Genomic DNA, 13721 nt, shown 5'->3' with positions numbered 1-13721 from the left:
TCAAAAGAAAGATCAAGCCTATGCTTTTAATCTTTTTTTCATAGGTGGGATAACCGTTCAAAGGAGATTCTTGATAATATAACGAGTTTTAAAGCTGATTTCATCTGTCTACAGGTTTCTTTTTCTTTGTCTCTCGTATCACACATAATGGGGGGGACTTGTGTAAGCCTAAATTCATGATAAACATTTGCAGGAAGTAGACGAGTACATTAGTTTTTTCGATACACTGGAATTTATTTTCCAAGAGGAGAAGGATATAAAAGAGACGGCTGTGCAATCTTTTTCAAGCCCAAATTGTATAAATAGAGACTTTAACACGTAAAATGTGATCTTAGGGTTTAAGTCTAATTAATGAGCCTAACAAAGTCCCTTGTTCTTTTTTTTCTTTTCTTCAAACACAGCAGAGTTGATTACATACAATATTGTAGACTACAACAATCTTGCTGAAAGCCGTTGTGTGGCGAGTACCATACGTGGTGATGCAGTTAAAAAACTAAATTGCAATTGCCTCGGAATATTGGCAGCTTTCAAGATTTTAAAACCGTTTAATCATGTCGTTATTGTTGTAAGATGCAACCACTCATTTAAAATCCGGGTAAAATAATTAATATTCATTAGCTAGAAATTTATGAGTATTTCGTTTAACCTTTTGGTTTATTAATATATATTAGATGAGCGCCCATGCTACGCGTGGGTTTTTATTTTTAAAATTATCGGAAAAATATGATTATGAGTTTTTTTATTGATTTCGATGTTCATTTTGATAAATTCATATCTATTTAATAAAACTATTATTTTTTATAATTAGATTCATGTATAACTCGAAATATCAATTCAAATATAATATAAATATTTATACATCTATTATTTTAATATTTCACTATCATGATCAGATACAACAACAATATATGATATATTGATACATATGTATGTAGTTATATTACTTATGTATTTTGAAACTTGTCTAACTTAGTTGTAATAAACAATTCTTTATTCCATATATTCTATCATCATCTAATACACAATATCACATTATGATATTTTAGTAATCTAAGTTAACACTTTAATTATCTTCCCTTGCATATAGCCATATAGTCATGTTTTTTTTTTTTTGGTATGTCCAATGTCTCAGATGACTATTACGTAAAAAAATTGTATATCGATGTTATCAAGTTATCAGAACGCACAAAAATGTACAGAAAGAAAGTCATATGATAAACCATATTCAGAAAACGTAATAATAAGAAAATATCTAACTAAAATTACTAAATTAATATGAGGTTACGTAGCAAACATCTAAACTACAACACAAGTAAATATTTAGCCATTAAATTAATGATTATTGATAAAAAAACAATTTAATAAAATAAGTAGAATAGAATGAAAGTAGTGCTTGATACATTATTATGAATTTTTATAATTGAATGTTTTTAGAAAATTCATTTAAGAGTGAAATTAATGAAGAATTTAACACAACAAAAGACTTTTGATTTTTTCTCAATTAGTTTTACTACTCTTTTAATTTAATTAATATAGAATGACACATGTCATTTTATTGTGTGATGATGTGTCACTCATTTGGAGAGAGTTGGCCAACTTTCATATATATATGATTTTCATAATTTTTCAAACGCAGGAAACCTGATGAATGGGATGATGTAAAACTGGCTCAAGCCAAGTCTCTAATGTTTAGATTAGCCATGTTCAAGAGGACGATATCGGCTGTAGAAAATTGCAGTCCATCGGTGATCCTTGCTGGTGACTTCAATTCGAACCCCTCGAGTGATGTATAACTTCAACCATATTTGGAATGTTATTTTGTTTTCGTTTCTTCTTGTCCAAGAAACATGATTTTATTCTCTTTCACACTCTCTTCAGGTGTATGCATACCTAAATTCAGACAATATACCGATTGTGTGGCCTTTGGGAGGTGAAGAAGAAGACACTGAATTTTGGACTATGCAGTGCGTATGGATTCACTAAAGGAGAGCCAAAGTTCACAAAATATGTGCCAGGATTTGCTAAAACACTCGATTACGTGTTATTCACGCCTTCTGATTTTATTTCACCTATGAAGCTCTTGGATTTCACCCGATGTAGTCCATTTCTTACCTAATAAAGTCACCCGAGTGATCATCGGCGTTGAGTTTCAGATCAACCAAAAAATATTGCTATAATTATAATATCTTTCTCTGATAGTTGGCCAAAACATATTTAGATTTTAATTTAATATTATTTTAGGAAAACAAAATGTTTAAATCATTTGACTGCGTGAGATAATAAGCTTTTAGACCTAATTTTCTAACGTGGTTCTACACTTCCTAAAAAGTGTATAGGTTGTGTAAAATAGTATTACTCTCACTTTTCTTTCGGGTATTATTGTCGGCCTCGTTCTATTTATTCCTCTCGACTTAACAATGCTTGTGGCTTCAAAAAGGCTAAGGTTAAATAAAAGAGCAATTGGAGTATATGATCGTTATTCGTTAGTTGTTTAATTTACTGAACAAGATTTTTACTCTTGATAAGAAGTTATAAGAAATTGACTAGTTTTTCTGACCCCACCACTCCCTCATGGTTGTTACTTGTTTCTTTGATATTTTCTAGAGGGTGGGTAAGGTAACAAGAAAGGCTCGTTTTAAACGATACAAATACAAAATTTTGTAGGTCATAGAAAGTAAATTGCCTTGTCCCACCTTTCTTTATAAGGCAACAAGAAAGGCTCATTGAGTCATCATCATTGATCACTAACGGTACATTCCAAAACAATAATATATATAAAGTAAATAAAAAGATAGAAAAACAGAAAGTCACTCTGGACCACTCCCATGGCGTCGCTAGATTCTCATGTGTTGATGAAACTAGGTAGCCTCTTTTTATCTACTCTTTTTGTTTCTATCGTAAGCTCGGAATCGCAGTGCCGGAACTTCGAGTCGATCATCAGTTTCGGCGATTCGATTGCCGACACTGGAAACTTGCTAGGTCTCTCAGATCATAACAATCTTCCTATGAGCGCGTTTCCACCGTACGGAGAAACTTTCTTCCACCACCCAACCGGTCGTTTCTCTGACGGTCGCCTCATCATTGACTTCATCGGTACTTCTCTTTATTTATGTGTAAATTGACTGTTTTGGCGCAGTTTTGTTAGGTTAAATTTACATAAAAGCATTCTAATTTTGTGTGTTCTGTTCACTGAATTCTTAGGTTTCTTATGTCAAATCTTTCTCTGTTTTTCTATTTTCTTGAACAGCAAGTTAACATTGTGAAACCTCAAGTGATGCTCCAATTTTGTTTTTCTTTGCAGCTGAATTTTTGGGGCTTCCTTATGTGCCTCCTTACTTCGGATCTACAAATGGAAACTTTGAGAAAGGAGTTAATTTTGCCGTAGCCTCAGCAACTGCATTGGAAAGTTCTTTTCTAGAAGAGAAAGGATACCATTGTCCTCACAACTTCAGTTTAGGAGTTCAGCTTAAGATCTTCAAGCAGAGCTTACCAAATCTATGTGGCTTACCATCAGGTAGTAATAGTGAAGATCAACTTTAGTAAAGTGATTATAATGTATTTGTTTTCAAGTGGTTTGAGCTAACTTGTATTTGTTCTTAGATTGTAGAGATATGATTGGAAATGCTTTGATTCTCATGGGAGAGATTGGAGCTAATGATTACAATTTCCCATTCTTCCAACTCAGACCATTGGACGAGGTCAAAGAGCTTGTTCCGTTGGTGATTAGTACTATTTCTTCTGCGATTACGGTAACCATTTTAATAAGATTCTTGATCTGCTAGTCACAATAACGAGTAAAAAACTATAACGTGTGTGTTTCTTTGGGACTGTGTTGAATCCAGGAGTTGATTGGTATGGGAGGAAGAACATTTCTGGTGCCCGGAGGGTTCCCTCTCGGATGCTCAGTAGCATTTTTGACATTACACCAAACATCAAACATGGAAGAATATGATCCTTTAACAGGATGTTTGAAATGGCTGAACAAGTTTGGAGAATACCACAGTGAGCAGCTTCAGGAAGAACTCAACAGACTCAGGAAGCTTAACCCTCACGTCAACATCATATATGCTGACTACTACAATGCTTCATTGCGCCTTGGCCGAGAACCAAGTAAATACGGTTAGCCTTCTTGATTTCTTCACAACCAAGTTAATGAGTCGGTACTAACCGAGTTTCTAAAATCAATGACATTGTCAGGATTCATAAACAGACACTTGTCAGCTTGTTGCGGTGTAGGAGGGCCGTACAACTTCAACTTAAGTAGAAGTTGTGGGAGTGTAGGAGTGGAAGCTTGTAGTGATCCTTCAAAGTATGTGGCCTGGGATGGCCTTCATATGACTGAGGCTGCACACAAATCGATGGCTGATGGATTAGTCAAAGGACCATATGCGATTCCTCCTTTCGATTGGTCATGTCTCAGCTCAATGATTAAGAAGAAGGAAGTCGTTGGAAACACAATATTCTTTGATGAATAGTTGACACAAGCTCAAGTTGATTTCATAATGTAAAATATCTGAATAAAAAGATCTAAGGATAAAAAAATTCTAATAACAACCAATTTATCAATTCAATGAATCTCCTACTTAGAATCCTAAAACCCAGTTGGAGGACTACTGACATTGCCACACATATAACAAAAGAGACGGTAAAACATGATTCAATTGATTAATAAAATAAAAAGTTTAGAAATCTTCTCCTATTTGATAAAAATGATGGATTCTTCTTCCAAAGGTGTTTACAATGAAGAAAAAATGTTGAGTGTTAAAAGTAGATTTCTAGAGATCTTTAATCTAAATGTATATATATTTTGGAAAATGGTCCGGTTACATGGATAGTATGTTAAGATTGTTAGACTATTGGTAATATGTAGATTTATTTATTTAAATACTTTCATTTGGGACAAAACTAAAATTAGAGGTTGTGGCTTCGGGTTTGGAAAATTACGAGTTATGGTCCAGCGTTCATTGAATTCAACGATCTTGCGAGAGATACTTCAGTATCCTTCCAGCTGGACACACGTTTTCAGGTAACCCAAAAATCTCATACACCAGTGGCTTATTTTAGTTTTACACCAATTGCGATAATGTAATGACTTAGCTTCTTCATAGTCAAATCTCTTGTTGTTTAGCATATGATTCGAACTTCTTTTGTAGAAAATATATAGACTGCAATAACGCAGCTTTTACTCTATTTTCAGTCTATTATATTGTTCAGCAAGTGGTTGATAGTATCAACGTGATACTTATTACTTAATAGAGTTCCAACATGAATACAGATTCAGAACCAAGACTAAGCAATGCATGATTTATTTTATTTTTGATTAAATAAATCTTAAAAATTAGCATCAAAATTAGATTATCTTTGTTCGTGTTGACAATATTTACATTTTAACACAAATAAGTCCTTGTTTAAAATCTTTCCAAATGTGTGTCTTATTAGTTCTAATAGGTAAAATGTGTAAAGAAACCCTCACCTTTTCCAAAAACATGTAAAAAACCGTCAACTATTTTTGTGGGTTTTTAAGCTCTCACCTTTTTTAAAATGGTAAAATAACACCTATGATTATTAAATTAATTTAAAATAAGACAAAATAAATATAAATAATAAAAATAATTTGGTTTAAGATTTATTTTCCTAAAATTTCAAAAGTTAGAACAAATTTGAACAAAAATAAAATTAAATATGCTAAGCTATAAACTAATTTTAGTTTACATAACGATTTGTATTGGCAATGAAACTTACTTTTTATATCGCAAAAAATCAACAACTAAATACTGGAAAAGAAATCGAACTCGAATTTGAAATAGATAAATACAAACTAAATTGTTTTATTTATGTTTCAAAATAATAGTTTATTTGATATTTATTTGGTTTGATAATATTAGATGTTATATTACCATTTTTTAAAAGGTGAGGGTTTAAATACCAAAATAAAAGTTGACGGTTTTTTACATGTTATTGGATAAAGGAGAGTTTTTTTTTACCCATTTTCCGTTCTAATGTAATGATCATTTTGCTATTTCTCACAGTAAACTCATGTTGCCCGTGAGAATACTTCTCCATAAAACCTCTCCTTTGCATAAAATGAGAAGCACATCTACTTGATTTGGAGTATGATGAACTATACATCTTTATTAAGAATATGTAAATGAATGAGATAGTAATGTAAAGACAAGAGGCTATGAAAGATGGTTGTGACCACTGAGTCAACAAAGAGGAAACTTCCGCCAAGTTGCATCAGAAAAGTCTAAGAAATAATTGTGAAAACTTGTGTGGCCGTGATTAAGTCAAGTTACCTCTAAGCTGTTATGTTAAATGTTTTATATCCACCAAGACAGACTCACTACTTCTCCTCTATTTCTCTTCTTAAAAGTCTTCGTTCCTTGTTTCCTCCTTCTAACTCTCTCTCTCTATGGCTTCGTCATCTTCTTCTCACAATTGGTTATATGATGTTTTCTTGAGCTTCAGAGGGGAAGACGTCCGCGTAACATTCCGTAGCCACTTTCTCAAAGAGCTTGATCGGAAACTAATCACTGCTTTCAGAGACAATGAGATCGAGAGAAGCCACTCTCTCTGGCCCGATCTTGAACAAGCCATCAAGGAATCCAGGATCGCTGTGGTCGTTTTCTCAAAAAACTACGCTTCATCGAGCTGGTGTCTTAACGAGTTGCTGGAGATTGTAAACTGCAATGATAAAATTGTCATACCAGTTTTCTACCATGTGGATCCTTCCCAAGTGAGGCATCAAATCGGCGACTTCGGAAAGATCTTTGAAAATACTTGCAAGAGACAAACAGATGAGGAAGTGAAAAATCAATGGAAGAAAGCGTTGACTCTTGTAGCGAATATGCTTGGATTTGACTCTGCCAAATGGTATGTTTTTTTTATTATTAGATACATCTTGAAATAAATTGTTGTTTCATATTTGTTAAATTATCTTTCATCTTATTAGGAACGACGAAGCAAAAATGATTGAAGAAATAGCCAATGATGTTTTGGGTAAACTGCTTTTAACTACACCCAAGGATTCTGAGGAACTTGTTGGCATCGAAGATCACATCGCTGAAATGAGTTTACTGCTGCAACTGGAATCTAAAGAAGTGAGAATGGTTGGTATATCGGGTTCCTCAGGGATTGGTAAGACTACCATTGCAAGAGCTCTGTTTAAACGACTTTCTCGACATTTCCAAGGTAGCACTTTCATCGACAGGGCTTTTGTATCTTATAGTCGGAATATTTATAGTGGCGCCAATCCGGACGACCCCAATATGAAGTTGCAGCTACAAGGACACTTCCTATCTGAAATTCTCGGGAAAAAAGACATAAAGATAGATGATCCAGCTGCATTGGAAGAGAGGCTAAAGCACCAAAAAGTTCTTATCATTATTGATGATTTGGATGATATAATGGTACTAGATACATTAGTGGGTCAAACTCAATGGTTTGGATATGGGAGCAGAATCATTGTGGTTACAAATGATAAGCACTTCTTGATTGCTCATGGAATTGATCATATTTATGAAGTAAGTTTCCCAACTGATGTGCATGCTTGTCAGATGTTATGTCAATCTGCATTCAAGCAAAACTATGCTCCTAAAGGTTTTGAGGATCTTGTAGTTGATGTAGTAAGACATGCGGGCAATTTTCCTTTGGGTCTTAATCTTTTGGGTAAATATTTGCGGAGGAGGGATATGGAATACTGGATGGATATGCTGCCAAGGCTTGAGAATAGTCTACGTATAGACGGTAAAATTGAAAAAATACTAAGAATCAGCTATGATGGGTTAGAGAGTGAAGATCAAGAGATATTTCGTCATATCGCATGTCTTTTCAATCATATGGAAGTCACAACCATCAAGTCCTTGCTGGCAGATAGTGATGTTAGTTTTGCACTAGAAAACCTAGCTGATAAGTCCCTCATTCATGTCAGACAAGGTTATGTGGTGATGCACCGTTCGCTACAAGAAATGGGTAGAAAAATTGTTCGCATTCAGTCCATTGACAAACCTGGAGAACGAGAATTTCTGGTGGATCCAAATGATATACATGATATACTCAATGCATGCACTGTAAGTTTAAAAAAAATATTTTTGATCCTTTCATAACTCAATATACGTATAAGGTTTAAGAGATGCCATCTGATAAACGATGAATTGTATGGGGTTGTCTATTTCTCATATATATCATATTTTTCAGGGTACTCAAAAGGTTTTAGGTATATCACTGGATATAAGGAATATTCGTGAGTTGGATGTACATGAGAGGGCCTTCAAAGGGATGTCTAATCTCCGTTTCTTAGAAATTAAGAACTTTGGTTTGAAAGAAGACGGTTTGCATTTACCTCCAAGTTTCGACTATTTGCCCCGTACACTCAAACTATTGTGCTGGTCCAAATTTCCAATGAGGTGTATGCCTTTTGGTTTTCGTCCTGAAAACCTTGTCAAGCTCGAAATGCAGTACAGCAAGCTACATAAGCTATGGGAAGGAGTTGCGGTAAGTTTTGAGAATAATTTCTTATGTTGTTATTTTGTTTTTTTATGACAATAGTGCCACATGATGTGTAATTTCTTTTGAGCTCTATGTTTGATTTTTGTTGGATACAGCCACTTACATGTCTAAAGGAAATGGATCTGCACGGATCATCAAACCTGAAAGTAATTCCAGATCTTTCTGAAGCTACTAATCTCGAGATACTTAATCTTAAGTTTTGCGAGAGTTTGGTCGAGCTCCCGTCCTCTATACGAAATCTCAATAAACTGTTGAACTTGGACATGCTAAACTGCAAAAGTCTGAAAATTCTTCCTACCGGATTCAACCTCAAATCTCTTGACCGCCTCAATCTCTATCATTGCTCAAAGTTGAAGACTTTTCCCAAATTCTCAACCAACATCTCAGTTCTCAATCTAAATCTAACAAACATTGAAGATTTCCCTTCTAATTTACATCTCGAGAATCTTGTTGAGTTTAGAATATCAAAAGAAGAGAGTGATGAGAAACAATGGGAAGAAGAGAAGGTAAGTAGTTCTACACTTAACATTATCTCCAAACTCTTTCCCTAACACTTTTATAAAAGTAAAAAAAAATCATTGTCGTTGACTCGTGTGAAAACTTAAAAAACACTAATTTTTATATATTTATGAATAATTTAATTTGATTGGAAAGTAAATTTTGGTTACAAAGAATGAAGAAGAAAATATCTGATTTTAAAAAAAAATAAATAAAAAGTAAAAAACAGATAAAAATGGAAAGAAAATAAGAAATTAAAGATGATATCAATTGGGTTTTTTCCTTTGTCGTGATATCATTAAAACGTAAAAGAAAATTATACATGGGATTTTCTTAATTTATTATTTTTAGCTATTTTCTAATGACATATATTATGTAATTAAAAAATAATCGGTTTTAATAAAGAGTAGATGTGATCGTGAATGGAAAGTTCCAAACAATCTATTAATACCGATGAGATTTACCCATAATACATTAGTACTGTTATTCTTTTCGTTTTTAAAGATTTATTTTCTAAAATTTAACTTTAAAAGTAATTTGCCACTGAAAACCCGTAAAACTTGTTATTTGGTTCAGCCGCTTACGCCCTTCCTGGCGATGATGTTGTCTCCCACTTTGACGAGCTTGCATCTCGAGAATCTCCCAAGTTTGGTGGAGCTTACTTCCTCATTTCAGAATCTCAATCAACTGAAGGACTTGATCATAATAAACTGCATAAATCTGGAGACTCTGCCCACCGGAATCAACCTCCAATCTCTTGATTACCTTTGTTTCAGTGGATGCTCACAGTTGAGGAGCTTTCCTGAAATCTCAACCAACATCTCAGTGCTCTATCTAGACGAAACAGCGATTGAAGAGGTTCCTTGGTGGATCGAGAAATTCTCTAACCTCACTGAGCTAAGCATGAACAGTTGCAGCAGGCTAAAATGTGTGTTCCTACACATGTCTAAACTGAAACATCTTAAGGAAGCTTTGTTTCGAAATTGTGGTACATTGACCAGAGTTGAATTGAGTGGATATCCAAGTGGGATGGAGGTGATGAAAGCAGACAATATTGACACAGCCTCCTCTTCTCTTCCTAAAGTCGTACTCAGTTTCTTGGACTGCTTCAACTTGGATCCAGAAACTGTCCTTCATCACCAAGAATCAATTATTTTCAACTACATGTTATTTACAGGGAAAGAAGAAGTGCCATCATATTTCACTTACCGTACTACTGGAAGCTCCTCTCTGACCATTCCTATACTTCACGTCCATCTCTCCCAACCATTCTTCAGATTTAGGATTGGCGCATTGGTAACTAATAAGGAGGAGCCAGTAGAGCTCGAGGTAAAATGTGAGTTCAAAGACAGATTTGGGAACAACTTTGATTATGACATTTATTTCGAAGTTAATAAAGATAGATATTATGGGGAGGATTGCTATAATATAGCTATATTGGACTGTCGTATCCCTCTAAACGAAGATAATGCTGCTCTAGCTCAACGGAACTACTACGATCATGTGGATATAAAGATTGAGCAATTAGACAAAAGATATAGTGATATTGAACAATGGGGTATACGACTCTTAGAGGACTGTTCATCAGCGGAGACTCGACTTGATAATTATTCAAACAGTACTCTTCCACATGTTTCTGAAGCCGAAGAAGGTAATAAAGGGTATACACCTCTTCAAGGACTTGTTAATGAGATTGAACACAGTGAAGAGCCTGGAGATATCAATGTAGAAACTGAGAGAAGCACGAAGCGCATGCGGGTAAGCATTAAGCAATAATTGTAACATAATGACTATTCATCTCTCAATTCTTTTTGCATTATTGACAACTAGATTCTTTTGCAGCTATATCACTTCATATAAGTAATATTAGGGTGTCTACGTCCAAACTAAACGGATGGGGTAAATACGACACTTAGAGGACTGTCATCAGCGAAGAACCGACATGGTAATCCAAACACTATGCAGCATGTTTGTGAAGCTGATGAAGGCAGTGATGGATGCCATTAAACTGATCAGAGCGAAGAGCGAGGAGACAGTGATGAATAGTGATATAGGTAGGGAGAGTGATCACTTTGAAGAGTGCGAATATAGTGATATAAGCAATGAGAGTGATTAGAGTGAAGAGCATGGGGATAGTGACGATGATGGTATAAGCAATGAGACCAATCTGTTGGAAGAGTGTGGAAACAGTGATTAGGCAATGAGCTTGATCAGAATGAAGACAGTTGAGATAGAGAGAACCAATACACAATACAAGGTAAGTATTAATCAAGAACTGAACAGAATATCAGATATCTCACAGTCAGGATCTTTAATAGTATAGATCAATGAGTTGTTTTCTTTTACTTGCAGATTACGTGAAAAAGAAATGAATCTTTGAGATACTTTTATGGTGATGGAATGAGTAGTTTTGCTGTCGGTTCTATGGAACAACAAGGAGAGCCCAAGATTCTTCATTGTCTTCAGGGCAGATGAAGATGTTGCTGTTCATGTGAATGTTTTAAAATGTTTTGTTTCTGTTCTTAGGTTGCACGTTTTTGATAAGCTTATTTCATTACTATAACGATTCCTTTAATTTGCTGTCTAGCACAAAGTTTTACAGTGAACCCGAATTGAGTTTGTGATTTATAATAGTTCTCTTTTTTTATGAATAGTTGAAAAGTGTTATGTATAGCATACACCTATTATGGAGAGAAATCGAACGACTGACTTACTTTGTAGCCACACCTGCAAAGTTTTTAGGCATCTTTCAAAGTCCATAAACCAACTTAGGCTATTTCCGAATAAACTATATAACACAAATTGTTTCAAATGCAAGTCGTGTTGTGGATACAAAAAAACTGATGGAATTTTACGCAAACGGGTATAAGATTAAAAGGATTTGGTATAAGATTCTATGAAGATAGTAATGAAGAGAGATAATTAGTTGGTCCAAAATTTTTTTTTGCTTGTGGCCACCAAATCCCTAGGGACGGCTCTGGCTATATGGCTTTGTAGCTACTCCAGCTACGTAAGAAATGAGATCGGATAACTTCATTTACAGAGGTTGTGTAGAAGAAAATATATCTATATATCAAAATTTTCAATTTTGCTTCCAATCTGATTAAGCCTATCGCTATGCATGTGCATATAGAGACGAAGCTGCAACTATGTAGCATATTAAGGCCAAGACCCAAGAGTGAATAAACCATATTCTGTTGTTACTTATCTGTGTGATATCAAAATGAGTAATGGAGTTTCTATAATTTGATTGTTGAACTTTTAAAATCTGTTTCTTTTAGAGTCATGTACAGAATATTTGTATCAGTTCTACTTCTTGTATACTACGCGAAATTGTAGCGTGTAACACAAGAAAAATGAAACAGAGTAAGGAAAAAAGGGTACCTTCTTGAACACGCTTCCGTTGGAACAGTTAATAAATATCATACTATAGTTAGGGGTGTCAAAATGGGTCAAAATTCATGGGTCAACTCAACTCAACTCAACCCATGAACCCTAATGAATTGAAAATTTTGACTTAAATGAGTTGATGGGTCAAATGAGTTGAGTCAATTGGTTTGATGAGTAAAATGAGTTGGGTTGTAATGATTAATGGTTTCAATGGTTTACCCAATTAACCCATCAAATTTTGTAAAATTGAATAAAACCATCTAAAATCTCTAAACCAATGCCAATTTAAGTTTAACCAACACATCTAAACCAATTTAATAAAATTAATATTTTTCCAAATTTCTTAAATATACAAGAGATGAAATTGAGAAAAAGTAAACTCGTAATTTTTCCACCAAAAACATAAATCCGTGATTTTCCCGCAAAAAAAAGTAAACCCGTGATTTTCTCGCAAAAAACGTAAACCCGAGATTTTCCCGCCAAAAACGTAAACCCGAGATTTTCCCGCCAAAAATGTAAATCCATAATTTTCCCGCCAAAAACGTAAACCTGTAATTTTTCCGCCCAAAACGTAACCCCGAGATTTTCCCGCCAAAAACGTAAACCCGTAATTTTTCCGCCAAAAACGTAACCCCGAGATTTTCCCACCAAAAACGTAAACTCGTAATTTTCCCGCCAAAAACGTAAATCCGTGATTTTCCCGCCAAAAACGTAAATCCGTGATTTTCCCGCCAAAAACGTAAACCCGAGATTTTCCCGCCAAAAACTTAAACCCGTAATTTTCCCGCCAGAAACGTAAATCCGTAATTTTCCCGTCAAAAACTTAAACCCATGATTTTATCGTCAAAAACGTAAATCCGTAAAAAGTGGAATCCGTAAATATCCTAAGTTTGATGATAATGAATTAATAATGGTAATTATTTATTATTGTTTTATAATAATAATTAATTAAATTATTACTTAAATGGGTTAATCCATTTAACAACTCAACCCATCAAATTAAATGAACTCATTTGATTATGAGTTGAGTTGAGTTGGGTTACCCATTTTGACACCCCTAACTATAGTTCATTTTTTGAGGACTTTCCCGGAAGCAAATATCATTCTATAGGATTTTAATTATGTTTGTATTTGGAAATTTATCAAAGATGTTTCATCATATGATTAAAGTGTGAATGGAGGAAAATGGACCACAATACACAAAGATAATAATATGAACTCCAATCCCTTTTCTTCCAAGACATTTTTTCTCTCTTAGAGAGGAATGGTCTGACCTTATTAATAGTCATGCATTTTTTTCTATTTGATTCCAAGTATAAATAATG

General features: G+C 34.3%; 3 protein-coding genes across 6 annotated transcripts; all 3 read left to right on the top strand.

Moving 5' to 3' along the window:
* Positions 1-1700: 1700 nt before the first annotated feature.
* On the top strand, positions 1701-2297 carry AT1G31555 (uncharacterized protein; the record flags this gene model as incomplete). The annotated part of the gene is made up of 2 exons (NM_001332969.1): positions 1701-1787; positions 1879-2297. The coding sequence occupies 2 exons, from the start codon at positions 1701-1703 to the stop codon at positions 1981-1983; spliced, it is 192 nt and encodes a 63-aa protein (NP_001321999.1). The 3' UTR covers positions 1984-2297.
* Positions 2298-2730: 433 nt separating this feature from the next.
* AT1G31550 (GDSL-like Lipase/Acylhydrolase superfamily protein) lies at positions 2731-4664 on the top strand. 2 transcript variants are annotated; one of them, NM_102894.4, is made up of 5 exons: positions 2731-3093; positions 3302-3514; positions 3601-3749; positions 3843-4110; positions 4198-4664. In NM_102894.4, the coding sequence occupies exons 1-5, from the start codon at positions 2826-2828 to the stop codon at positions 4473-4475; spliced, it is 1176 nt and encodes a 391-aa protein (NP_174440.2). In that variant the 5' UTR covers positions 2731-2825; the 3' UTR covers positions 4476-4664. The 2 variants fall into 2 exon arrangements, with proteins under 2 accessions (NP_174440.2, NP_001031122.1); NM_001036045.3 differs by having other exon boundaries at positions 3843-4119; positions 4198-4601.
* A 1646-nt stretch (positions 4665-6310) lies between these two features.
* Positions 6311-11732, top strand: AT1G31540 (Disease resistance protein (TIR-NBS-LRR class) family). 3 transcript variants are annotated; one of them, NM_001123924.2, is made up of 7 exons: positions 6311-6873; positions 6953-8069; positions 8197-8493; positions 8604-9014; positions 9583-10764; positions 10849-11263; positions 11359-11732. In NM_001123924.2, the coding sequence occupies exons 1-6, from the start codon at positions 6413-6415 to the stop codon at positions 10864-10866; spliced, it is 3486 nt and encodes a 1161-aa protein (NP_001117396.1). In that variant the 5' UTR covers positions 6311-6412; the 3' UTR covers positions 10867-11263; positions 11359-11732. The 3 variants fall into 3 exon arrangements, with proteins under 3 accessions (NP_001117396.1, NP_001319123.1, NP_174439.2); NM_001332968.1 differs by having other exon boundaries at positions 6335-6873; positions 8604-10764; positions 11359-11715; NM_102893.3 differs by lacking the exons at positions 10849-11263; positions 11359-11732 and having other exon boundaries at positions 6357-6873; positions 8604-9604.
* Positions 11733-13721: the final 1989 nt, after the last annotated feature.

This window comes from Arabidopsis thaliana (assembly GCF_000001735.4).
Source record: "Arabidopsis thaliana chromosome 1 sequence".
In the NCBI taxonomy this organism is placed as follows: Eukaryota; Viridiplantae; Streptophyta; class Magnoliopsida; order Brassicales; family Brassicaceae; genus Arabidopsis; species Arabidopsis thaliana.
The sequence above is the reverse complement of the archived record's forward strand: the minus strand, read 5'-3'. Positions and strand labels throughout refer to the sequence as shown.

What these genes read in the sequence shown, in the direction of transcription:
- AT1G31550 (NM_001036045.3), top strand. Translation starts at nt 2,826, where the DNA reads ATGGCGTCGCTAGATTCTCATGTGTTGATGAAACTAGGTAGCCTCTTT. An exon ending in CCTCATCATTGACTTCATCG is followed by an intron (nt 3,094 to 3,301) that starts GTACTTCTCTTT and finishes TTTTCTTTGCAG; the next exon opens with CTGAATTTTTGGGGCTTCCT. An exon ending in CTATTTCTTCTGCGATTACG is followed by an intron (nt 3,750 to 3,842) that starts GTAACCATTTTA and finishes TGTTGAATCCAG; the next exon opens with GAGTTGATTGGTATGGGAGG.
- AT1G31540 (NM_001123924.2), top strand. Translation starts at nt 6,413, where the DNA reads ATGGCTTCGTCATCTTCTTCTCACAATTGGTTATATGATGTTTTCTTG. An exon ending in GGATTTGACTCTGCCAAATG is followed by an intron (nt 6,874 to 6,952) that starts GTATGTTTTTTT and finishes TCATCTTATTAG; the next exon opens with GAACGACGAAGCAAAAATGA. An exon ending in ATATACTCAATGCATGCACT is followed by an intron (nt 8,070 to 8,196) that starts GTAAGTTTAAAA and finishes CATATTTTTCAG; the next exon opens with GGTACTCAAAAGGTTTTAGG.